The sequence below is a fragment of the Lotus japonicus genome, chromosome 5 (genome assembly GCF_012489685.1).
Source record: "Lotus japonicus ecotype B-129 chromosome 5, LjGifu_v1.2".
In the NCBI taxonomy this organism is placed as follows: domain Eukaryota; kingdom Viridiplantae; phylum Streptophyta; class Magnoliopsida; order Fabales; family Fabaceae; genus Lotus; species Lotus japonicus.
The window spans coordinates 64,404,036-64,428,924 of NC_080045.1; the positions used below are offsets into that span (position 1 = coordinate 64,404,036).

The 24,889-nt window shown below is 40.5% G+C and overlaps 3 protein-coding genes across 3 annotated transcripts; 2 read left to right on the plus strand and 1 right to left on the minus strand.

Annotated features, from left to right (window-relative positions):
• The first annotated feature begins 4,298 nt into the window (after positions 1 to 4,298).
• Positions 4,299 to 5,832, plus strand: LOC130717610 (uncharacterized). Its single transcript, XM_057567911.1, has one exon. The coding sequence runs from the start codon at positions 4,344 to 4,346 to the stop codon at positions 5,634 to 5,636; it is 1,293 nt and encodes a 430-aa protein (XP_057423894.1). The 5' UTR covers positions 4,299 to 4,343; the 3' UTR covers positions 5,637 to 5,832.
• Positions 5,833 to 7,082: 1,250 nt separating this feature from the next.
• Positions 7,083 to 11,649, plus strand: LOC130717611 (triacylglycerol lipase 1). Its single transcript, XM_057567912.1, has 9 exons — positions 7,083 to 7,370; positions 7,517 to 7,645; positions 7,734 to 7,874; positions 8,411 to 8,521; positions 8,610 to 8,753; positions 8,833 to 8,873; positions 8,986 to 9,062; positions 10,635 to 10,730; positions 11,207 to 11,649. The coding sequence occupies exons 1-9, from the start codon at positions 7,206 to 7,208 to the stop codon at positions 11,527 to 11,529; spliced, it is 1,227 nt and encodes a 408-aa protein (XP_057423895.1). The 5' UTR covers positions 7,083 to 7,205; the 3' UTR covers positions 11,530 to 11,649.
• A 10,940-nt stretch (positions 11,650 to 22,589) lies between these two features.
• Positions 22,590 to 24,590, minus strand: LOC130717640 (gallate 1-beta-glucosyltransferase 84A24-like). The gene has a single exon (XM_057567955.1). It carries the CDS (start codon positions 24,478 to 24,480, stop codon positions 23,041 to 23,043), a length of 1,440 nt encoding a protein of 479 aa, XP_057423938.1. The 5' UTR covers positions 24,481 to 24,590; the 3' UTR covers positions 22,590 to 23,040.
• Between the last annotated feature and the right edge of the window lie 299 nt (positions 24,591 to 24,889).

The following is a 24,889-nucleotide window of genomic DNA, read 5'->3' on the forward strand; positions in this document are numbered from 1 at the left end:
AAGTTATTAGTCTCTTGACTCCCGACTATAGCGATACCTAGATAAAAAAAGTAACCTTTTATTTGTAAAAGCTTTTCTATTTTTTTTCCTCGCTTCTCATTTTAAGGAGTTTTTAAGTCAAAAAAAATTCGCGTCAAGTATTTCCGTAAAAAACAACTTTAAAATTTCCATCTTCTTATTCCTTGGGGTGAGAGTTGTGAATGCAAATTCTAATATTTGAACCATTTCTAATAATTTTCAATTTTTTTTAAAGAAATATTAAATGTCTACCAATTAAATCTTTTATTTTTATTTTTTTAAAAAATATACCCTCATATGATACTAATAAAATGGCGATTTCTTGAGGAGTTTGTTGGTTTAGAGAATATCTGGAATTAATAGATCATCAGTTGGAAACCAACACATCATAAGAAAGCCAATGTACTAAGAAAATAAATTATTCTATAAGATAAATTTCAACCTAACTTTAACTCTCATTCTCCTCCATCAAATGCTGCAAGTGAGAGTTGCATGTAGTCACAAAAAGTAAATCAAAATAGTGAAAATACGGATAAATTTACATATAGTAGTATAGTACCCATACTATTGGTGCTCACATTCATATGATTGCTATGGTTGGGATGTTTTGACTAAATCTACTTCTTTGTTATAATTTCACTCAGATTGGCCCAACATCAAATGATGCCTAAAACAAATTTTAAAGTGAGAATTTTTTATCTAAAAAAATATTTATTTTTTATGTAATCCATTAAATCTTTGTTGAGACATGATTTATCTAAGATAAGATTTTATTAATTTTAATTTTGGAGGTCTTTTCTACTCAGTAACAAAAATTGGGAGCCTTTTTTACTTAGTAAAAAACAATTGGGAACCTAAAATCCTTACTTGGGTGACTTTACCCTTAGGTCGGCCGTGATTTCACGGTTGGTATTTTTTTTCAAGTGTGAAAAACTCAAAAAAGTGCTTCGTTAACCACTTTGTTAATTTTAATTTGTTAAAATTGATAGGAGTTGGGTTTGCAAAAAACCCTAGCAGAGCTAGGAGAAAGAGAAATTAAAATAAAGATAAGAAAACACCAAAATATTAGAGCAAAATACTACTACTTATATAGTCCTTAAGCAGAATTAGGGTTGACACTTGACAATACCGTTATCCTAGAGACAGGCTCCTCTATGGGCTAGGCCCAATTACATAATAAAGACCATTTAATTAAAAGACATACTGAAAGAGAGTTTATTTAATGTTAATTGAAACTAGGGCTGCTTAAGGGTTCGCTTGGGCCTTTCTGACTGTGGCCCAATGCTATAAAAAAAATTATGATATAAAAATAGGGGCGGCTGAGTGAGAAAGTCAATGGTTGAGTTTGAGGTGTAGTCCTTCACTGATCTCAAGTGCGCGTGGATTAGATTATGTGCCCAACCCCACCAGGATTCATCACTTGTTATACTTCAGTTGGCCAGCCTAAGCCATTTCAACGGAATGCATGCACTGACTGCGTTGTTTGTCCCGTGAAACTTCCCCAGCCAAACTGTTTCGAAAATTGCAACAAAAATTCTTGCATTTGAGTGTGTTTGAAGTATTCGTCCCAGAAAATTAAAAAGAGTGTTTTTGAAGTAATTATGGGACACCATTCACACAACAACTACTACATTCTTACCATGCAGGATGACAACAACAGATTAATGGGAGGAAAACGCACTAACGAATACAAGAAGGATTTCAGGGTTTTATTTCTTTTTCTTTTTCTGTACCTTGCATAAATTTAAAGGTACTACAATATCCTTTCATAATTACTAATTAACCAAAATACTTTAGTACTTACAATTAATTAAGCGTAACCCAGAAGCAAAAGATAAGGACTGTTTTAGTGTTTTAACCTAAACGGAATTTATGTGTGATGAAACTTGACTTAAGACCATATACAATGGTTGTTTAATTTTGATGTTGAAGAGTGTTGAACATTGTTGAAGTGATGCAATGGTTGTTGAGGAGTGTTTAGAGGAGAGAGAACCGGCTGAATTGTTGAAGAAATTCAACAATGTTGAGAGGAGAGAGGGACGCCACGTGGCGCCCTCTGAATGGCTCGGTCAGGCGCGTGCAATACTCGCGCCGACAGGGAGCGTGAGCTGCAGGTCTTGGAGAGAGAAAACGTGATGGTGGATATGTCCTGACACGTGTCATTCTCTGATTGGTTCCCCGGATTTTCTTTTACCCTTATCTTTTGAGCTCAATTATCTGATAAAAAAAAATTATCTGGAAAAAAAAAATTATACCAAAATTCGTGATATTTTTTTCTCTATAAATAGAGACTTGGTTTGTTTGATTTGGACACAGAAAAAAAAACCAAGTTTTCACCATCTTATTATCTCTCTCACCATCTTATTTATCTATCAATTAACATTTGTTTTGAAATGGATCCCAACAATCCTCATTTCAACACCCAGAATTCTTCAAACAACCCATTTTACAACCAAAATCCCAACAACTATGAAGATCTAAATCAAATTTCTTACCAACGTCCTCAAAATCCAAACTATTATCAAGTCCCACATCAAATCTCCAACCAACGTCCTCAAAATCCAAACTATTATCAAGTCCCACATCAAATCTCCAACCAACGTCCTCGAAATCCAAACTATTATCCAGATCCAAATCAATATTCGTACCAACCTCCTCAAAACATACAAAATTTTAACCAGTCATCAATTGCTCCAAACTCTCATCCATCTTATGGATCTGTGAGATATCCATCTCAAACACCCCAGTCTAGTGGTTATATGCCAGTGGTTCCTGAAAATTTTCCGAGTGTTGATGTGTCGGAATTTCCGGAATTTTCAACACAAGTCAATCTTGGTGGCGGGTCAGCTGATAATGAAGTCAATGAAGTCACTCCTAAGAGCAAAAAAACCGTTTCACCCGCATGGAACACTGCACAAAATCTAGTGCTAATTAGTGGGTGGATTAATTGTGGAACAAGCAGTGTTGTCGGAAGAAACCAGAAAGGAGAAACATTTTGGAGAGATATTGCTGAGTATTGTAATGAGCATTGCTCATTCGATCCTCCGCGCGATTGGGTTGCCTGCCGAAACCGTTGGAATTATATGAACGCAAGATTGGGTAAATGGATTGGCGCTTATGATAGCGCTAAGCGTGAGCAACGAAGCGGTTGGTCGGAGGATGATGTTATCGCAAAAGCGCAGGAATTATTCGCAAGTGGGAAGATTGGTCAATTTACTTTCATGGAAGAATGGCGCGCTCTCCGTGATCAACCACGTTTTTGTAGTCAGGTATGAGGAAATAGTGGCTCGAGAAGTAGTGGATCTAAGAGATCACACGACAGTGATGCAAGTGGCTCAAACTCTATAGGATCAATTCCTCGTCCAATGGGTAGGGAGGCAGCTAAAAAAAAGAGTAAAAAGAAAATTAGAGAAGATGCCGACGAGGTGGTGGACAAAGAGTGGGATTCTTATATCCATTTCAAGGAGAAAGAGCTTGAAAAATTGGAAAAGATAGCATCGGTGCAAGCAGAGACTAACGAATTGATGAAAGAGAAGACTAATGCGATGAAAGAGAAGACTAATGCTAAGAAAGTTAGTATGTATCTAAAGCTAACTTCGGAAGAGCATCTCAGTGACCGTAAGAAAGAGTTGTTAGAGCAGTTGTCCAAAGAGCTATTTGGAAATTAATTTCAAGCGAGTCTTTGTTTGTATTCGGTCAAACTTGTCAGTGGTGTGAAGTCTGTAGTGTTTGCTTTAATGTTTGCTTTAATAATTTTCAAGTGGTGACAGCTATGTAATGTTTGCTTTAATGTATGGGTAACTGTGTTTGAATATGTACCACTCAATTCGAATCTTGTCCTTTTCCGATAATTAACTCTGGTTGATAACTTATTTCAAATCCGCCAGTGGTGTCAAGTCTGTAGTGTTTGCTTTAATAATTTGCCCGTGGTGTCAAGTCAGTAGTGTTTGGCTTTAATAATTCTCGGGTAACTGTGTTTGAATATGTACCACTCAATTCGAATCTTGTCCTTTTCCGATAATTAGCTCTGGTTGATAACTTATTTCAAATCCGCCAGTGGTGTCAAGTCTGTAGTGTTTGCTTTAATAATTTGCCCGTGGTGTCAAGTCAGTAGTGTTTGGCTTTAATAATTCTCGGGTAACTGTGTTTGAATATGTACCACTCAATTCGAATATTGTCCTTTTCCGATAATTAACTCTGGTTGATAACTTATTTCAAATCCGCCACTCAACCACCATTCAATGTACCTATATATATGGACTCATAGATCCATTGATGTACCAATATCCCAAATCTCTTCCAATCTACTTCAAATTTCACAAAAAATGGATCCATCTGATTGCCCTTTTGATCTTGCAGCATACATTCAAAATAGTCAAATTGAAGAAGCTTATGTACTCAACCGATTTAGAGAGCGTCGAAGAAAAATTCGAGAAGATACTGCACCTCGTAGTAGAAAATATCTCGGTAGAGATCATACAGAGGCAAACCAGAGGCTAATTGGCGACTACTTTGCCAATGAGCCTACATATGACGATGCAATGTTTCGTCGTCGGTACCGGATGCAAAAACATCTTTTCCTTCGAATCGTTGGTGACCTTTCAAGTAGTGATAACTACTTCACCCAACGCGTTGATGCAGCCAATAAACAAGGTATATCACCCTTAGCAAAATGTACCACAGCAATGCGAATGTTAGCATATGGTGTGGCAGCAGATGCGGTCGATGAGTACATCAAAATTGGAGGTACTACAGCATTGGAGTGTTTACGTAGATTCTGTAAAGGAATCATACGATTGTATGAGCAACAGTACCTGAGAGCACCAACCCAAGAAGACCTGCAAAGAATACTACATGCTAATGACATGCGGGGGTTCCCAGGCATGATCGGGAGTATTGACTGCATGCACTGGGAGTGGAAAAATTGTCCTAAAGCATGGGAAGGTCAATTTACTAGAGGGGATAAGGGAACCACAACAGTTATTCTTGAAGCAGTTGCAACTTATGACCTATGGATCTGGCATGCCTTTTTTGGATGTCCTGGAACGTTGAACGACATAAACGTTCTAGATCGGTCACCAGTGTTTGATGACGTGGAACAGGGAAAGACTCCAGCTGTGAATTTCTTTGTGAATGGTCGTCCCTATAATATGGCATACTATCTAGCCGATGGTATCTATCCTTCTTATCCAACTTTCGTCAAAACGATTAGACTTCCTCAAAGTGAACCCGATAAGTTATTTGCAAAAGTTCAGGAGGGATGTCGGAAGGACATCGAACGTGCATTTGGAGTTCTTCAAGCTCGTTTTAAAATCATCCGTGAACCAGCTCGCTTGTGGGACATAGATGACTTGAGTATCATTATGAGGTCATGCATCATATTACATAATATGATTGTCGAGGATGAACGAGATTCATATGCTCAACGTTGGACCGATTTTGAGCAATCTGGGGAAGGTGGATCTAGTACACAGCAACCATACTCGACCGAGGTTTTACCCGCTTTTGCAAATCATGTGCATGCTAGATCCGAGTTGCGTGATTCAAATGTTCATCATGAACTGCAAGCAGATCTAGTGAAGCACATCTGGGCAAAGTTTGGAATGTCTCAGGATTGAAGATGATTTGTATCGTACTATTTACGTTATTTGTGTGTTGTGTGCTTAGTTTTCCCTTGTCTTGCATTTTAAGATATTGTGTGCTTAGTTTGTTATCTTGCATTTTATTTTAAGAAAATAAAATAAATTCCTGTATGCTTAGTTTGTTGTCTTGCATTTTAAGTTAAGAAAAAAAAATTATAGTCTATATTTTTTTAAAAAAAGTCTATATTAAAAAAAAAACAAATTGTTAAGTGTTTATTGTTTTAATTTAATTTAAATCGATAATTGTAATTTTATGTAATTATAAAAATAAAAATATAAAATTAAATAAAAATGTGAAATAAAAAAGTGGTGGGGTAGGGTGAGTGGTGAGTGGTGGGGTAGGGTGTTGAGAGTTAAACAAAACCATTGGAGTGGGTAATTGTTGAAAGTTTGTTGAATTGGAGAGAGAAGATGATGTGGAGTGTTGGGAAGAGAAAAAGTGGGGTAGAAAAGGGTTAAACAAAACATTTTTTGTTTAACCATTCTATATGGTCTAATAAAACTCTAAATTTCCCAAACAAATCAGAATGTGAAAAAGAACAAGTTAACTATGAAAAACTGAATTTATCTGGGATTGGAACGGAGAATCAAACAGGCAATTTAAAAAGTTTGGTAGTGCAAGATCATCTTGAGGTTTTTATTTTTGGAAAATTAGTGTATTTTAAAAGTTTCACATTGTTCATATATTGGACATTTCAAAGGCTTATATATAGAACTTGATTTGAAGGTGTTAAAGAGCTTGGTAGAAGGTAGATCCTCGCACGCATAAGATTTGACCTTGTTGGCCCAACGTAGTGTAAACCGAAGCTTGATCACGACTTAGCTTGATCCATGGTGAGGAAAACGTGGGAAGGGAGAACTGGAAAAGAGTGTTTTAGTAAAGTAATATATATTTAATAAATAATTTTCTTTTTTGTTAATTAATACAGTTGAGATTAGAAAAATTAAATCCATAGATGAGTTGAACCACGGTGGGGGTCGTTTGAAGTTTTTAGTTCTTAAAATAATGTTAAATTATATTATTTTTAGATAAATCACACAATTTAAAAATTAATTATGTACTTCTCTCACCTAACTTATATGTCTTATAATTCTAGCACTTGAGCTATACAACCAATTTTATTTTTTTAGTTCTTAAATAAAAAAAATCTTTCATTTATAGAAGTTTTGACAGTATTAACCACAAGGGGTGATATAAGTGGTGAATGTGCATTTTTTTAAGAGATTTCGTCTAGGCTTTTGGTCCGGGCTCAATCCACTTAGGTCAAAAGTAATATTTTTGTGGCAAAAAACATTACTATTGTATCCCATGTCAGATTAGTCGTGAGACCCCTTTTCGGTGGAGTCGGGTGACAAATGAAAAAAAAAAAGTTTTGGCATTATTATAGACGACGCGCGTCTGGATTACTTGTAGCGTACAGATACCCCGCGAGCAACATGCTATATTATATTATATTAGTATCTGTAGGAAGTGGTCTCAGTATCACATCAAAGGCTGAAGCATTAGCATTAGCATTAGCGGAGAGTTGAGGAGAATTTGGGATAATGCTGCTGACTTTGAGTTTGTGGACGATACTGTTCCTAACCGTCAATTTACTGTTCGGAAACACCATCGTCCACAGCTTCGACGGCGGCACTCACCCCAAAAAACAACTCACCCTCTGCCACGAATTCATTCTCCCCGCCGGTTACCCCTGCTCCGAATACACGGTACTCACTCACTCACTCTTTCCCTCTATCAATTTTAGAAATTATTGAATTGCAGAGATTTCAGATTTTCTTCTTCTTTGTCTGTAGTTAGTTTTTGTCGTTTTGCTAAGTGGTGGATTATAATTATCTTGTTTGATTGCTTTCAGACTCAGACGAAGGATGGTTTCTTGTTAGGTCTTCAGCGTGTCTCTTCTTCTCCTTCTTCTTCTTCTCTTCGCCGTGGCTATGCCGGAGAACGAGGCCCTCCGGTTCTGCTTCTGCATGGGCTATTCATGGTGACTACTGCATTTTCTTCTAGCTGTTGAACTAACTTTTTTACTATGAAACTGCTTTTATTTTTTTGATGCCATTTGATATGATCAGGCAGGTGATGCGTGGTTTCTAAATATGCCAGAGCAATCACTTGGCTTCATCCTTGCAGATCATGGTTTTGATGTCTGGGTAGGAAATGTGCGCGGAACGCGGTGGAGCCACGGGCATAAATCTTTATCAGAGAAGGATAAGGTTGGTAGTTTCAATTATCCTTTATGGTATGATTTATATCTCAGTTTCTATTAGTAGTGGTTTGTGATGATTTAACTATGCTATGTTTGAAAAGAATTATAATGCAATTTCTCAATGAGTATTAAGGGAAACTATTGGAGTTTAATGATATAAATAAGGTTAAACTAAAGGAGGAAGCTATATCATTTAATAATTTTAATGAAGTTGCCCCTTGCCGTTGAATGTTTTCAGCACCTTTTCACTTATATTAGTAAGCACCATTAAATATTAGGAAGTACTTATGAGTTATGATGATCACAAGAAGGGAGAACAGGATGGGGAAGAACCAATGCATCCTCCAACTCCAAGGAACTGTTGATTCTTGAGAAAGCTCATTCACTGTGTAATTTTCAGTAGTATATTGCCAAGGCTCAAGTAGTTTCATTTCATTAGTGCCTAACTTTCTTTGCTGGAAGGGTTGGAGTTTGCAATACATTCCACTGTGACTGTGATGTGAGTCGTGTGATATGACTAATTGAGCTTTGGTCTTTTTGTAGGATTTTTGGGACTGGAGTTGGCAGGAATTAGCCCTCTATGATGTTCCTGAAATGGTCAATTATATTCATTCAGTAACAAACTCTAAGCTTTTTATAGTTGGGCATTCACAGGTATTTATGATTCTTGTACGTCATCCTTTCCACCTGCTATGTGTTGCCTGCCATAGCATTCATTTTGTATTATCCTCATCTTTCTTAGGGGACAATTATCTCTTTAGCTGCTTTCACTCAACGGGAGATAGTAGAAAAGGTTGAAGCTGCAGCTCTTTTATCTCCAATATCATACTTGGATCACATCAGTGCACCTCTTGTACTTAGAATGGTTAAGATGCACCTTGATCAGGTATTTCTTACTTTGTTCTATTAATGCACGCTGTAAAAGTGGATCTTTGAGCTGAGAAATTATTACTACTTTTATTCAGATGATTCTTACCATGGGCGTTCATCAACTGAACTTCAAAAGGTTTTATGCTTTAATTTTCCTTCTGTCCTGTTTTTTCTTTTGCATATGTTCTTCACTGTATTTCTAGTTTACCAAATGTTCACTTTATGTATTTTTCTTGACTCATCTTCAGCGAATGGGGAGCAAGTCTCTTGGTTTCCTTATGTGATACCCGTCTAAGTTGTAGTGACATGCTGTCATCCATTACAGGTTCATGTCTCTCACTCTGGTTTTGCCTGTGTCTTTGTTTTTTAAGGATTTGGCTTTGAGAGAACATATTAGGCTGTGAATGTTCTTGCTTTGTTCAGACTGTTATTGTCATCACCAATTTGGAGACCTCAATCTATCTTTGTTGTGATAATGCTATACTGTCAAATCCAAAAAAATATTCTCCATTCAATGGAGCTTTCTATTGCCATTCCTGTTGGACTGTATTAAGTGAAGTAGGTCAATTCTTTGTGCTATCTTGGATGGTGTATTGAAGGTGAGCCTTGACGCAGTGGCTGGAGTTGCCGTCACGTGATTAGAAATAAAGTCTTAGGTTCAGGTCATGAAATCAGTATCTCACTAAATGCAAGTTAGGAGTGCCTACAATTAATTCACAAATGGGTCCTGACCCTTCCCTGGACCAAGTCTGATATGAGCTTTACCAGGGACTTACAAATTAAAACATGACTCGGTTTGTAATTGAATTCAACTTGGTCCAAATAAATGAATGCAAATCTCAATGTACAAACGTTCTCTGCCCTCTGAGTTTAAATTTATGAATCCTTAAGTTGGATATTGTATGAAGTCTGTATCTTTTAGAAAGCAGAGTGTGGAGCTCTGTCTGATTTAGCAGTTGATATATTTAGTCTAGTCAAAGTTTTGTGTGACAGCATACAGGTTCTGCTCATTAAGTGTGAAATACACAACCCTGAATGATTTTTCCTAGTCACTAAATTTGCATTATGCTAATTAAAACTTGAAATAGTTAAGTCATTGCCATTCACTTATTTCTGTCATTAAATTGAATTTTCGCTTCAATGTGTTGCATTTGGATTTTGTGTGGAAACCTTTTGTGCATTATCTGTGTTACTTAGATGCTTCATGCAATGGTGTCATATCCTGCATATAGGAAAAGTTGTCAAGGCTAAGATAGTAGACTAAAATTCCCCAATTAAGTGTCTATAGTGTATTGTTGCTTCAGCTTGCTGCAGTCATTGACTTGCAGTTTGTTCGTGGTGGAAATAAAGCTATTGAATAGATCTTAGAAGTACTTGATAGGCAAAAGAAGGAGTGGCATTTATGTTTTGGATGGTGTGTAAATGGTCATTTGTTTTCTAGAAAAGCAAGAAAGTTATGGGATTTATTATATTATATATGTTGAGTAGGAATTCATGGTTTCATGGAATGGAATTTCTTGATGCGTGATAGCCAAATTTGGACATTCCTCTTGTTTTTAGGTGCTTATGAAAGAGGGAGAAATAGTAAGTATGGAAAACAAATAAACAGACTATTGAAGGCCTTATGCTATTTCTTGCCAGATTTGGGTGAACAAACTTTCAAGATCTGGAGATATTGAAGGCCTTGACATAATTAAGATGATATAATCCCTGTTTTAAGAGCTGATAGAAGTAGTCAGCTAACTAATCAGACTATTTCAGTAACTCATTCGGACCAATTAATAGGGAAATTGCTCTTTTTGGATCATTCTACATGGATAGTTATGCTGTGTTTCTTGTGTCTTTCTTTCTTCTATTGATAAATGCTTCTGCTCAATATACTTATATGAACTTGCAGGGAAGAATTGTTGCTTCAATGACTCACGCGTTGCTTTTTATCTTGAACAAGAACCTCATCCATCATCCTCCAAAAACTTGTGCCACCTTTTTCAAAGTAAGACCATTGTCTTCATTTGGTAGCTTTAAGTGATCCTTTAGTTGTGACAGTCTCAAATTTTTGGCAGCTGTTTTTAATTGGCAGTGCAGCTAGCACTCATACTTATGATTTATGTCTAATATTGTCTGATAACGATCATGGCATTTGCATTATATGAAGTAGTTAAACTGGCCTCTATAAGGATGGTAAAAGAAATATTGTTAAATAGTTCTGAACTCTGAAGATAACATTTTGCTGTATGTACATAATCCAGGGAAATGAATTTGATAATTCCTCTACATGTCAAATATCTGTTTATTTTCAAAAGCGTGTATTTTGAACTTCACTCAGGAATTGCTGAAAGGATATTTCAAGTTTGATTACCTACTTTAAATGTTTGTATGATGAAAACATATAGATTTAGAAATCAGTATTCATGTGCTATTTTATTCTTCTTAATGGTTCTGTCTCTGATGATCTCATTCATTCACCAGTGATCCGCAAAGGTACCTTCTGCAAGTACGATTATGGAAAGCTGAAAAATCTGATTGAGTATGGCAGTATCAAACCACCAAAATTCGACCTTAGCCGCATACCCAAATCATTGCCTCTCTGGATGGCTTATGGTGGAAATGATGCTTTAGCAGATATATCTGATTTCCAGCACACGCTTAAGGATTTGCAGTCCACCCCGGAGGTGGTTTATCTTGAAAACTATGGTCATGTTGACTTCATTTTAAGCTTGCAAGCAAAACAAGATCTTTATGACCCTATCATTAGTTTTTTCAAGTCATTTGGCAAATCTAGCAGCATTTAAAGGTTGCTTCCTTGCTTTATGATGGATGTATATACACGTTTACAAGTTGTGTCACAATAACTAAAAAATGTAATTAATATTCTCATTTTCATCTACATAATAATAAATCTGTCCAAGCTACTGCCACGTGTTGTATTCTACAAAAAAATTCCTATCAAGCTTTAGTTTCCATGTGTTACGTGTTGTCTTTATACTCTTCTTTATCCTCCTTCACTCTCTTGGAGGAATGGGTTGTTTTGTTGAATGAAGGGGTTGAACAGGAACAAGAGAATAAAACTGATTAAAATTGATGCTATCAAATTATGCCAAGAGAACCATTTCAATGGGAAAAAGTTGAGGTGCTGATAACAACACTATTGTTGATGCGTATCTCCATTTGAAATAGTAGTGCTGAAATTTGTTTTTTAGGACATGAAATAAAGAAATAAAAGACAAATTGTATCTGTTAGTTCTGAGAAGGAGGCTGAGACTAATCAATGAATCACGAAAGGACAACAGACAAGAAGGTACTACTCAACTTTCTTTTGAGGCCCTCCTTTGCTCCAAATTCTGTTGTGGTATCAGTCTGGGACATTATTATTTTAGTGGTTGTCAATGTCTGGTGTATATAGCTATATATAGCTATCTAAATGCTTTAGCTTTGTGTTGTTTATTGTGTGTATCTATGATAGAAAATGAAAGATTCCACTTTTACGAATTAATCTTAGTCCCTATTCAGACTTTAGGACCACTTTTTCTTGCCTAAGTAATTGTCAAATTGATTACTGTCATTCTTAATATTCAATTAAGAATACCTGTTTCTTTTTTTCTTCTTCAATTTGTTAAAGGAAACACAAAAATATATTGCTTATCTCCATCAATATTTTCCACAATATGTTTCTTTGTCTTTGTTAAGGAATTTATTATGACAACATGTAGCACTACAATATTATGAACATCCTTATGGTTTATGGATTAACCATACTTCTGCTCTTAGCATCCTTATAGTAAATCACACTAGCTGTGAGCTCCTTCGATACATAATTCAAGATCCAAGATGAAACAATATTGTTGTTTCGGTGCCATGATCGATACAAAGAGGCAGCTGGTTCTGGCTGTGGAATTGAAAATGTCGCTGTGTAAAACTTAAAAAAAGAGTACTACTATTTCACTATATTACTTTCCTCATATAAAATAAAAATAAATTCATAAGTCTTATCAGTTTGTGAATTGTGAGACGCATCTCTTCACCGATAAACATTCTAATATTCCATGCATTCTTATATATATTTTTAAAAATAGTAGTTGATACTGATACACCAAACATTTTTTATGAAATCAGTTATTGAATTAAAATAAAAGTTAAATTATTATGCACGAGAGTGTATACAAGTTTTATATAGTTATCTAATTAGATTCTATCATTTTGTCATGTTATAATTCAATTTAAAATTGGACTGGGCGAGCCCCTAGGGTGGCAACGCCCAGCATGTATCCCGCCCTGGGGCGGGGCCCTGGCCTTCAGATGGGCCTTGATTTTGGAGGCCCAATTGCATTTAAAAGACACCCTTAGCTCTCGTACCTCGAGCTCGGTGTCTTGTGGACTAGTGGACTGGGCGAGCCCCTAGAGGGGCAACGCCCAGCATGTATCCCGCCCTGAGGCGGGGCCCTGGACTTCAGATGGGCCTTGATCTTGGAGGCCCAATTGGCCCAATAGGTAGTACTCAAGCTCTATAAATAGGAGGTAGTTATCAATTGTAAAGGACTTTTGGCTCATTTGATGAAATAACACTTGAAATTCAGCACTCCCTCTCACTCTCATTCTCTCTTGGCACAATCCCTCTACCTCTAGGTACTATGCCTCTCTTCAATGTTCATTCCCAGAACATTTGGCGCCGTCTGTGGGGATCGTAAACTTTCTACTCCCATTCACGTGGATTGATTGTGCATGAAGTTACCTCTGATTGTGATTAGGCAATTCTCTGGTTTTCCGATTTTGATTCTGGAACTAGTGTTGGAGCAATCCCTGAAATTCGAGTTCAAAGCAACGAACAACCAAGCAGAATATGAAGCTCTCATCGCCGGATTGAAGTTGGCGCGGGAAGTGAAGATCAGGAGTTTGTTGATAAGAACGGACTCACAATTGGTGGAGAATCAAGTGAAGGGAACTTTCCAGGTCAAAGATCCTAATCTGATCAAGTACCTTGAGCGGGTACGGTATTTGATGACACTCTTTCAAGAGGTCGTGGTAGAGTACGTTCCTCGGGCAGAAAATCAGCGGGCGGACGCGCTAGCCAAACTGGCGAGCACGCGGAAGCCCGGCAATAACAAAAGTGTGATTCAGGAAACGCTGGCGTACCCAAGCATCGAAGGCGAGCTCATGTCCTGCGTAAACAGAGGGAGAACATGGATGGATCCCATAATATCTATCTTGGCGGGGGACCCGGCAGAAGTGGAGCAATGCACGAAGGAGCAGCAGCGGGAGGCGAGTCACTATACTCTCATTGACGGACACTTGTATCGCCGTGGTTTCTCGACGCCATTGTTGAAATGTGTATCGCCAGAGAAGTACGAAGCGATAATGTCTGAAGTACATGAAGGAGTGTGCGCGAGCCACATCGGGGGAAGGTCTTTGGCTTGCAAAGTGTTGAGGGCGGGTTTTTACTGGCCCACCCTCAGGAAAGATTGTATGGACTTCGTGAAGCAGTGCAAGGAGTGTCAAGTGTTCGCGGATTTGTCTAAGGCACCGCCAAAGGAGTTGGTAACGATGAGCGCCCCGTGGCCTTTCGCCATGTGGGGTGTGGACTTAGTTGGACCTTTCCCGACCGCCAGGGCACAAATGAAGTTTATATTGGTGGCGGTGGACTACTTCACTAAGTGGATTGAGGCTGAACCCTTGGCCAAGATTACTTCTGCAAAGATAGTCAATTTCTACTGGAAGCGTATTGTTTGCAGGTTCGGGATCCCAAGGGCGATCGTATCTGACAATGGGACCCAGTTTTCAAGCAGTCAAACAAGGGAGTTCTGCAAGGAAATGGGCATACAGATGAGGTTCGCCTCTGTTGAGCATCCGCAGACGAACGGGCAGGTGGAATCTGCAAACAGGGTAATCCTACGAGGACTAAGACGACGGCTCGCGGAGGCTAAGGGAGCTTGGTTGGATGAACTTCCGGCGGTGCTGTGGTCGTACAACACCACCGAGCAATCTACTACAAGGGAAACCCCCTTTAGAATGACCTATGGGGTAGATGCCATGTTGCCGGTGGAGATTGACAACTTTACATGGCGGACTCGACCAGGTTTTGAAGAGGAAAATGAGGCCAACATGGCGGTGGAGCTGGACCTTTTGTCGGAAACGCGCGACGAGGCGCACATTCGTGAAACAGCGATGAAGCAGCGCGTGGCGGCAAAGTTCAACAGCAGGGTTCGCGTCCGAGATATGCAGGTTGGCGACCTGGTCCTCAAGTGGCGATCGGGAGCCCCGGGGAACAAGCTTACTCCCAACTGGGAAGGGCCCTACCGCATTATTAAAGTTCTTGGTAATGGGGCCTATCACTTAGAAGAGCTTGATGGGAGGCGGTTACCTCGATCGTTCAATGGTTTGAGCTTGCGCTACTTTTATAGTTGATTGCAGGCGAGAAAGTGAACAAGTCGGAATCGCCGGAGCCAGATATCTTTAAGATTTTCCGAAGTGTTTTCAAATTGTCCAATGTACTGCAACGACAAATCAATAAAATAAGACGAAAATTCACGAAATTCGTGTCCAAAAAAATTCCAGGGATTCCCTGACGATCGGAATTGCCGATCGACATAAAGAATTACGGCGATCACTAAGTGGGACAAGCTTGATCCCCAAAGGGGCTTGCTGGAACCCTGAAGGTTGTGGCGATTCCATAAACGGCCTTTGACGCCTGGGAATCACCCTCCGGAAAGTCTGACGTGATCGCCGGTCCCGTAAACGATGTGCTGGGTAAGCCTCGCCAGAATACGACGAGCGCCGTTAACTAGGCAAAAGTCTTGGGACCCCCAAATGGCCATTGGGATCCAAGCATTGTAAGCCCCGAGCGGGCAAAGCCCCGGGCGAAGTCCTCGAGAATGGAGGCCGTTTCTTCCTATTAGGGAAAAAACGTCTAAAGTCTTGGTGGTGGAATACCAAGCAACAAGTCCTAGTTAAAATTAACGCACGAAATCGTTAGGCGTAATTCAATCATATGACGCGTGAAAAATAGCGCAAGATATAAGGTCGGCGAATGAATAGGGGGGAAGGCGAGGCGAGTAGTGTACGGCGAAAGCATTCCATTATGACTTACAACATATCCAACGGCGATATAAAAAGCTATGGCGAAAGGTTGCTTAAACATAGACGAATGGCGGAAAAATACACTACAAGGTGACGGTAAAAGATAAAAGTAATGTTAAAAATTACATTATTCATTATTTTCTTTCTCCTGTTCTTCTTCTTCCTCTTCTTCTTCAGTCGCTGTCCAGAGGTTTTGGTCAATCAGGGGAGGATCGTCGGGACCAACCAGTCCTGCGGCGGTTATCTCTTTCATTACTCCCATGGCGCTAAAGTCAAAGTTCGGGTACAAATGTTGGGCCTGGTCTTTGGCGAGGTAGAAACCGCGCTCGCGGTTGTCAAGGGCGATGTCAGCGGCTTGTTCCCTCGCCTCAATGGCTCTGGCCTTCTCCGTCGCCAGCTCGTCCTCTAGACTTTTGATCTTTGCTAGTTGGGAAGCAATTTCGGCATCTTTCGTGGCGAGGGCCTCGGCATGAGTTTCGGTCGCTTTCTTGATCTCCTCGGACGTAGCCTGCATCACCGCCTCCATGTCAGATTTCGCCAAGGCCAAGGACTCCGCAGACTTTTTCTCTTGCTCTGCCAACGCCTTTTTCACTAACTCCAGCTCAGCGCACAGTATGGCAAGCTCTGACTCCTTAGCAATCAGCGCCTCGCCTCGGGCGATCAAGTCCTTCTCAGCTTGCTCTTTTTCCTTCTTGCAAGCTTGAAGGCTTGCATCAAGCTCATCTGCTTCTTCCTTCATCAGCGCCAGCTGATCCTCCAGCTCGCCGATTTTAATCCCCGCCGTGCCAATCATCTTGTCGGCATAGACTTTGTCTTTTCCTGCCTGCGTCGCCAGTTTGTCGAAACGTTTTTCCCAAGCAGCGGCGGCTTCTTGATGCTTAGCACTTTCGGCCTTCAACCGCTCAGCTTCAACGTTGGCGGCATTGAACTTCTCAAATGTGTGAGCAAAGATGCACCCAGCGCGTAGGAGGCAAGCAAGAGTCTCCTCCTTGGTGACATTCAGGCCCTGACTCAAAACTTCTTTTTCTATAACGTCACGATTGAGACCAGCAAGTAAGAATTCTGAGGGTTCAATGGCGTTGGGGAGCATATTATAGTAGCTTGAAGAACCGACCTCAGGAGCAGGGGCTTGTTCAATTTGAGCTGCTTCAGAGGTAGTGGCAGCGGCGGGACAGGATTTTTCCCCTTGATGAGGCGGGGAAGGCATGGAGCCCGCATCATGTGTTGAGGGCGGGCTAGGAGGCGCATCTTGGCGAGGAGGAGACTTTGGGGTTTCATTTTCTTTTTCCTTATCTCCAATAGGAGTGTCGGAAGATGCAGCAGCTTTTGTGGCGTTAACGCCGGCGGAGGCGACTGTGGCGCCAATAGAGGACTCAGCGGCAGAAGCAGCGGTCGCACCGGCGGAGGCAGGAGAAGAAGCCAGTACGGCGGTTGGCTCGGTAGCTGCGGCGACAGAGGCTTCAGCGACATTTTTGCCTTTAGGCGCAGCAGCAGTGGTGGGCTGAGCGCCAGGGTTGGATGTGCCGGCGTTGGAGGAGGCTTTGGTCAATCTTCTCCTCTTGGGAGCTTTGGTGCTCTCGGCTTGGTTCTCAGCACCGCCCCGTTTTTTCGCGTCGCCCTCAGTGTTGAATTTTGGGGAAAAGCGAGCCATTCTCCTCTCGCGGGCCTTCAGGAGCTCGGCGTTCGTGAAATTCATATCTTCTGTAACAATAAAAAAAAAACGATCAGTGATAACATAGGAGTCGAGAGAGGAAATGTCAATAATAAAAGTGAGCTATGGGCAACCTAAGTATTTGGGAGTTCTTGAGAGGTCAGCGCCCTCAAGGACTGTGGTGCAGTCAAGGATGGGAAGTGGGGCAAGGAGATTAAGAAAGGCTTTATCGTTGGCGGACAAGGAATCCTCTGAAGGATCGGTGATCCCGTTGGGCTTCTCTGTCCAGTAAAGAGGAAAGAGGGCGGTCCCGTCTCTGAGGGTGAATGCTTCTGGGTAGGCGGGATGAACCGCCACACGGAAGTACTTTCGTGCGAAAGAGGACTTCGCGTTACTTTTGTGGGGATGCAAACACTTCCGGCCGGCTCGGGCCTTCAAGGAAATCCATCCTTTGTTTTTGATGGACTTGGGGTCGACGTCGTAAAGGTAGAAGAAACTGGTGGGGGATGGGGCGATGCCGACAGCGGCGCTTAGGATTTCAAAACATCGAATGAAGGCCCAGGCGTTAGGGTGAAGTTGACAGGGAGCCGCGTTGATGTCGCGGAGGACGGTTTGGACAAAGGGCGAGAAAGGAAGCCTGATTCCAAGCTCGCTAAACATGTATTCGTATGCAAAGAAAAAATGGGATCTCTTTACGTCGCCGTCTGGCTTGTGAAGCCAGGGGCGATCCCCGGGACTGCAAACCCAGATCCTGAGTTTGGCGTTAAACTCATCGTCATTGGACAAGCCACCCAGGGAGTTCACGAATTGCACAATGGGATCGCTATCTTGGAAGATGGAAGGTTGATCTATAGCTTCGTGTTTGGGGGCTACTTGGACTGGAAGGGGCAGAGTGGCGTAGGTTTGTAGTCGGTGAGCTGGGATCTCCGGAACCTCTAAACGGAGGCCGCCGGCAGCGGTGGAGTCAGGGTCGCTTTCGGAGGAGGAAGAAGAGTGATTAGGGGAGGTAGGGTTTGAAGCCATTTTTTGAAGACAGTGAAGTGAAAGAAAGGAAAAGATCAGTATGTGTGCGATGTAAAGATAAAGACAAGGGGACTCACCGGAGTAGGATGTGAAGAGTGGGTAGCGGAAAGGGTGATAAGCGACGGCTCCGGAGCGGAAGTGGACAGAGGGAGTTTGGTAAGCGATTAGGGAAGTAAAGAGGGGTCTCGGAAAGGGATGACAGTGGGGAAGAAGGGTTTTTATAGGAGAAGGGGAGAAGCTGGAGGGGTGACGCGTGTTGGACGCGTGTGGAAGGTTGGAAGTCATGATGGTTTTGGGGAGGTGGGTCGCGTGCAATGGGGAGTTACTGCGCACGATGGGACGGTTATGAAAGGAGAAGTGACGGTTCCGGAGAAAGAGGGAAATTGAGGTAACCAACACAGCACGTGGGGCAGCCACGTGAGGCAGATAGAGATTTGAAAGGGTTCTAAAATAAGGGAAAGCGCGAAAAGCTTCGCCACCATAAGGATCAAACACCATCGCCTGACGGGTGACACCAACAACAAAGTTCAGTCGCTCGCCGGGGTCACCGCCAGTCAATGATTGAATGATCGGCACATGACCCATGCCTGTCACCTTTCCCGCCGGCGAGCGATCATACACCTGCTCCAACTTATCGCCAATACGAAGTAATCGTTCTCGCCGCTTGTGGACTAGTGGACTTGCCAGCTCGGGTTGCTCGTCAAGTCAGTGGACTGGGTAACTGAAAATGCAAGTTTCCTTTTGCTCGCGCCGTGTTGGCGATATAGTTTACTTCTTTTTTCTTAAGCCATGTTGGCAGTGCAGATTCTGGTGTACTGTAGGACATATGTAAAAGCATTTAAAAGACACCCTTAGCTCTCGTACCTCGAGCTCGGTGTCTTGTGGACTAGTGGACTGGGCGAGCCCCTAGGGTGGCAACGCCCAGCATGTATCCCGCCCTGGGGCGGGGCCCTGGCCTTCAGATGGGCCTTGATTTTGGAGGCCCAATTGCATTTAAAAGACACCCTTAGCTCTCGTACCTCGAGCTCGGTGTCTTGTGGACTAGTGGACTGGGCGAGCCCCTAGAGGGGCAACGCCCAGCATGTATCCCGCCCTGAGGCGGGGCCCTGGACTTCAGATGGGCCTTGATCTTGGAGGCCCAATTGGCCCAATAGGTAGTACTCAAGCTCTATAAATAGGAGGTAGTTATCAATTGTAAAGGACTTTTGGCTCATTTGATGAAATAACACTTGAAATTCAGCACTCCCTCTCACTCTCATTCTCTCTTGGCACAATCCCTCTACCTCTAGGTACTATGCCTCTCTTCAATGTTCATTCCCAGAACAAAAATTAAAATTATTTACTTTCAAAAAAAATTAAAAATGGAAAATTCTTAGTATCTATCATTTTGTCCATGCATGTGTAAAAAAAAAATTATATTCAGGGTCTATAAATTAAATCCTAAAATAAAAACTTCATGTAGTGTGTGTTTGTTATAAGAGGTTTGCCGAGAAAGAGAAAAGGCAAAGAGAGTCAGGCGAGAAATACCAAATCACTCTCGTTTGGTTACCATATTGCACAGGCGAGACAGAACAGATGGTGTTAAACGTCTACTTTTTAGACTCTATGAATTGAAGAGAAATAAGAAGAGACGATTTTAATTTTACTCACTTTCCCGTTTTATCCTTGTTGGCACGCTAGAAAATCAGTAATTGCTATAAGAGTGAGCTAAAAAGACATGTTATTCAGGGCATAGTTAGCCGTTGGAATGAGGGAGAAGATAACGACTAGGTCTCTGGATTTCTATCTTCAATCTTTCTTTCTACGTTTTAATATTGCAATAGGGTCTTTTCTGGGTTCTATCTTCTGCTTATGTATTTTTTGGGATTTTTGGATTGGGTTGAGCCATGGTTAGAGAATTTAAGAAGAAGATGGAGAAGATGAAGATATTCAGGAGATTTTATTGATATTTATGCGTAAAATGATGATGAAGAAGATTAACATTCATATGTTCTTGGGTTTTTATTTTTAATTAATTTTTTAACCAAGCGTTTAATTCTATATGGAAATAGACGTAAAACTGCAAACATAGAGATATATAAGAGATTAAGTGGGGACCAAAACTGAGATTATTATTTTTTTGTATATCACATCAATAAATTTTTTTGCTAGAACTAATTTGTAAAAAGGGTATAAGTTGGGGATAAAAATGTAATAGTAGTAATTCACAAACATTAAAATAATGCAAACAGATATGTAAGTGGGACCAATAAAACTGAGATTTTTGCACAAAGTGTATAAAAGTGTAATTAAAGTATTAAACCTTAGATTTTAATTTTTAAGGGATATATTTTGTGTGGACCTGTATAATTAATAATCTATTTTAAATAAATAGCACTGTATCCATCATGATTTAACTGTTCGGGCTTAGGTACGTTTTGATGGAACAATGTTTAATATACTACCATGCAGTAAGCATTTATTGACTACAGTGTAAGAGGGCTAAATCATCAGTATGCACATGTTCACAGAGTCGTGTCAGAAGGCTAAATCATCGGTAGGTCCATAAGTCTAAAAGGACATGAGGACATTTCATAATAGTATAATACCACTTACATTATTATGCTTTTAATAAAATTAATGCGTGCTTCAATTTAGTCCAACTCAATAAACCTACTATAAAGTTAATGAAAAAAATTTGTTTCTTCAATTAATTCATGTTAAATTTTTAATGTGACAAATTTAAATTTTTCAATATCATTTTTCTATTCCATGAATAAAGGTGCCCACTAGGGTGGACCTTTATTATATTGGTCCATCGGTGCACCATTGGTTTAATACCATTAGATCTAAGATTCCTATAATATTCTTTAAATGAATGGTTAAGATTGAATCAACAATAGAATGATAAAACTGTAAATCAACCCCCTCCTTCAACAGATCTGTAGATCTACCTCTTTCTTTGCCCCATTTGCTTCACCTTTCACACAGTTCTCTCACGCCTGACCTCTTCCCCCTTTCTTCTTTTCCACCTTTTTCTGTTATTCTTCTACTGGGTCGATGCGCCTTCGAAGTTTGCTGGGTTGGGTTTCCATAAAACACAACAGACCAAAGCGGATCTTGCTACCTCCGAAGCAGATCAAAGCTTGTTGGGTTGCCATCGATCGAAGAACCAACCTTGGTTGTTGGGAAGAGAGAGTGGAGGGAGAGGGGGTTTGGCTTCCTCTTTCTCTCAATATCCCTCCTTCTCATTCCACAAATTTAACACTGCAAGTATGATGTTGGTGTTACACTTTCAATGTTGTTCTTCAACCACCCCTTACCAATGAAAAGAAAAAAGTGAAATTAAAAAACACGAAATGTAAAATTAAATTGTATAAAGTAGGAAAAAAAAATACAAGTAGAAGATAAGAACGAAAATGAATGGCATTCCTGAAATTTCAAATGGAAAATCAGAGTTTTGATTTTTTTGAGAGCAAAGGGGGAATATGAGAAAGATATAAAAGTTTCGATTTTTTTTCCAGATTTGGTTGATTCATACTGTGTCTTTGGTGTTTTTCCTCTTTTAAAAGGGGGAAAAGGAGAAAGATATATAAGTCATCAATTTTTTTGTTTTGATGACTTCTTATTCAGTCATTATGATGATGGGGCAAGAAAGATGGGTATGGATGAATATGCAAGGCTTCTAAAGCTGAAGTCTGAATATTCAAAGCTAAACAAGCTAATACATGATTTATTGAATATTGTTCCTGCAAGACCAGAGGTTTTTGTAGCTTTATCTGATTTATGGGAAAGGAAGGCTTTCTTGCAACTTCAAAAAAAAAACTCATAATTGAAAGGGCGAAGGAGGTTGAAGAAAGTGGAAGAGAGAAGGAGAGAGGAAGGTGCAGATTCAGATTGGTCTGGAAAGCAGGGAGAGAGTGTAAAGGAGAAGAATAGAAAGAGATAAAGTCTCAAATAATCCTTGTGCAAAATCTGTAATGCCTCTAGTCCACCGATGGACCAAAATGAAAACAGTCCACCCTAGTGGATGAATAAATGAATAACCATGTAAATTAAGAACATGAACCACATGAATGCTTTTTTTTATTGATGTGATAAAATACTACTAAGCTAGTGGGGCACATAAATAAGAATAATCTAGGATAGATAACTTTTATTATTATTATAAGGATAGACAATTTTCAACTATACTTAACATTGAGGGTGAACCTAATATGCACCAATTTTAGGTGGTGTAATTTTACACCACCTACTTTGACTGGGTATAGCAGGTCAACACATTATTTTTTTAAAGAAAAAATATCATTAAAAATTTGTTATACATTAAATTTCTTTAAAAAAAGATGTGTTGACCTATTATAGCAGGTTAAAAAAAGTGGTCTAAAATTAGACCACTTTAAAAGTGGTCCACATTAGGGGTCACCTAACATTGACAAAGAGATAAATAGACCCAAAAAAAAAAGAAGAATAAAATTATCATACGTTGCTCCTTCTCCTTCAACCCTAATGACCAATGGGATCACATGTCCAACTTCATTTTATTTGTCATAATGTAGAACACGTCACTAAAAGGCACTTACGCCCTTTGACCATTAACAGAGCCACGTCTCTTGATATCATCCATGAATGCATCAAGGTGCCTATCGGAGGTTCCACCGCCGGCCACCGCAGCCTCCGCCGCCATCTTCCACTTCAACGCACTCCTCTTCAACTTCTCTGCTTTTTCCCCTGTTGTCACCTCCAACAACCGCTTCTCCACCTCATCCCTGCTGATCACTCTCTTATTCTCAACCTGCCCATACCCCAATCGGAGCCCCACCTGGAAAACATCCACCAGAAACTTCGCGTTTGTCACCTGGTCTCCCCACGCCGGAAAAGTCAGCACCGGCACCCCTGATGTAAGAGCTTCCATGGAAGAGTTCCACCCACAATGTGTCAGAAAACAGGACACTGAAGGGTGAGCTAGAACCTCCTCTTGTGGGCTCCACTGCACCACTCTCCCTCTCTCACCAGTTTCCTCCAAAAACCCATATGGAAGAACGTGTGGTTGAAGCCCCGTTACCTCTGGCGGTGGCTTCATCACCCATAAGAACGAAACCTGGGATTTTTTCAATCCAAAAGCAATTTCATCTACTTGTTCTTGTGGTAGGTACACAATACTCCCAAAGGAAACATACACAACAGATGATTGAGGTTTTGAGTTCAGCCACTCAATACAATCATCACTCTTCATGAAATCGCCTCTGATTGCAGCACTTTTTGCTTGTGGGCTCTTGAACAGAGGACCCACTGGTCTGATGAGGAATGTTTTTGACAAATAGTCAATGAAATCATGCTCTAGCTCCTCGTACGTGTCGACCAGGATGCAGAATGTTTTGTTCAGGTTCTTGAACTGTTCCAAGATGAGTGTGCCCAGAAATGGATATGTACAAGAAGGGTGCAGAAAATCTGGGATTTCGCAGTGTTTGAGGACTATTGAAGTTGAAGGTAACTGAACATCAGCAAGAGGGTCTTCTTTGGAAGGGAAAGTTACAAGGTTGTGGAAATAGCTGTAGTAAGCGGTGAAGACAGCACTGGATTGAATCCAAAGCAGAGCAGAAGGAATCCCCTGTTCTTCTGCAACATCAACAACCCATGGAAGAAACGGGTTGTTTATGATGCAGGAAATTTGCCTGTTTGAATCAGCATGTTCCTTGATCATTTTTAGAATTTGTTGTCTCCCAACAAGCTCGAGCTGTTGTAAGTAGAGGCTGAGGTTTCCTCTGATGGAATCATCGTCCGGGCCTAAACCGTCGTCGAAGAATTCGAACTTGAGAGAACCGTCGCTGATTGGAGTGGGTGCTTTGTCGGTGATGTTGGTGGCGGTTCGCATGGATTTGCCGGCGGTTTGTGTGGTGGCGAGGGTGACGGAGGAGCCCTTTGCGGCGAGGCACTTGGCTAGCCGGAGAAGAGGGTTTATGTGTCCTTGCGCCGGAAAAGACACAAGGAGGATGTGAAGTGGAGACTCTGACCCCATTTTCTTCTCTTTGGGTGCTTTTTTTTCTCAATGGAAAGGCAGCACTCAAGAACTAAAATAAATAAATAATAATGGCAGCAAGAGAATATACTATTGTATCAGAGATTGCACCAAAATTGATAGCAACAGAGTCTTTTTTTTTGAAAGGAAATCCAAAATATATTAAGTGACAACGCGAAGCAATTACATTTAAGTTCATTAAGAGCACTTTTAGAAACTCTACTCAAACTGAATCAGAATAACCACAAGTCCACAAGAGATGATAAAGTGATGAATGCGCATTTTCTTAAAGAATTTCGCATATGTTTCTGGCCCAGGTTCGATCTCCTCTAAGGTAAAATCCAATATTTTTGTGGGCAGGGACATTACTACCGTATTCTGAGTCAAATTAGTCACGTGAGGCTCATTT

Coding starts and splice junctions, on each gene's coding strand:
- LOC130717610 (XM_057567911.1), top strand. CDS start 4,344: ATGGATCCATCTGATTGCCCTTTTGATCTTGCAGCATACATTCAAAAT.
- LOC130717611 (XM_057567912.1), top strand. CDS start 7,206: ATGCTGCTGACTTTGAGTTTGTGGACGATACTGTTCCTAACCGTCAAT. Junction 7,646..7,733: donor TTCTGCATGGGCTATTCATG/GTGACTACTGCA, acceptor TGATATGATCAG/GCAGGTGATGCGTGGTTTCT. Junction 8,754..8,832: donor TTAAGATGCACCTTGATCAG/GTATTTCTTACT, acceptor ACTTTTATTCAG/ATGATTCTTACCATGGGCGT.
- LOC130717640 (XM_057567955.1), bottom strand. CDS start 24,480: ATGGGGTCAGAGTCTCCACTTCACATCCTCCTTGTGTCTTTTCCGGCG.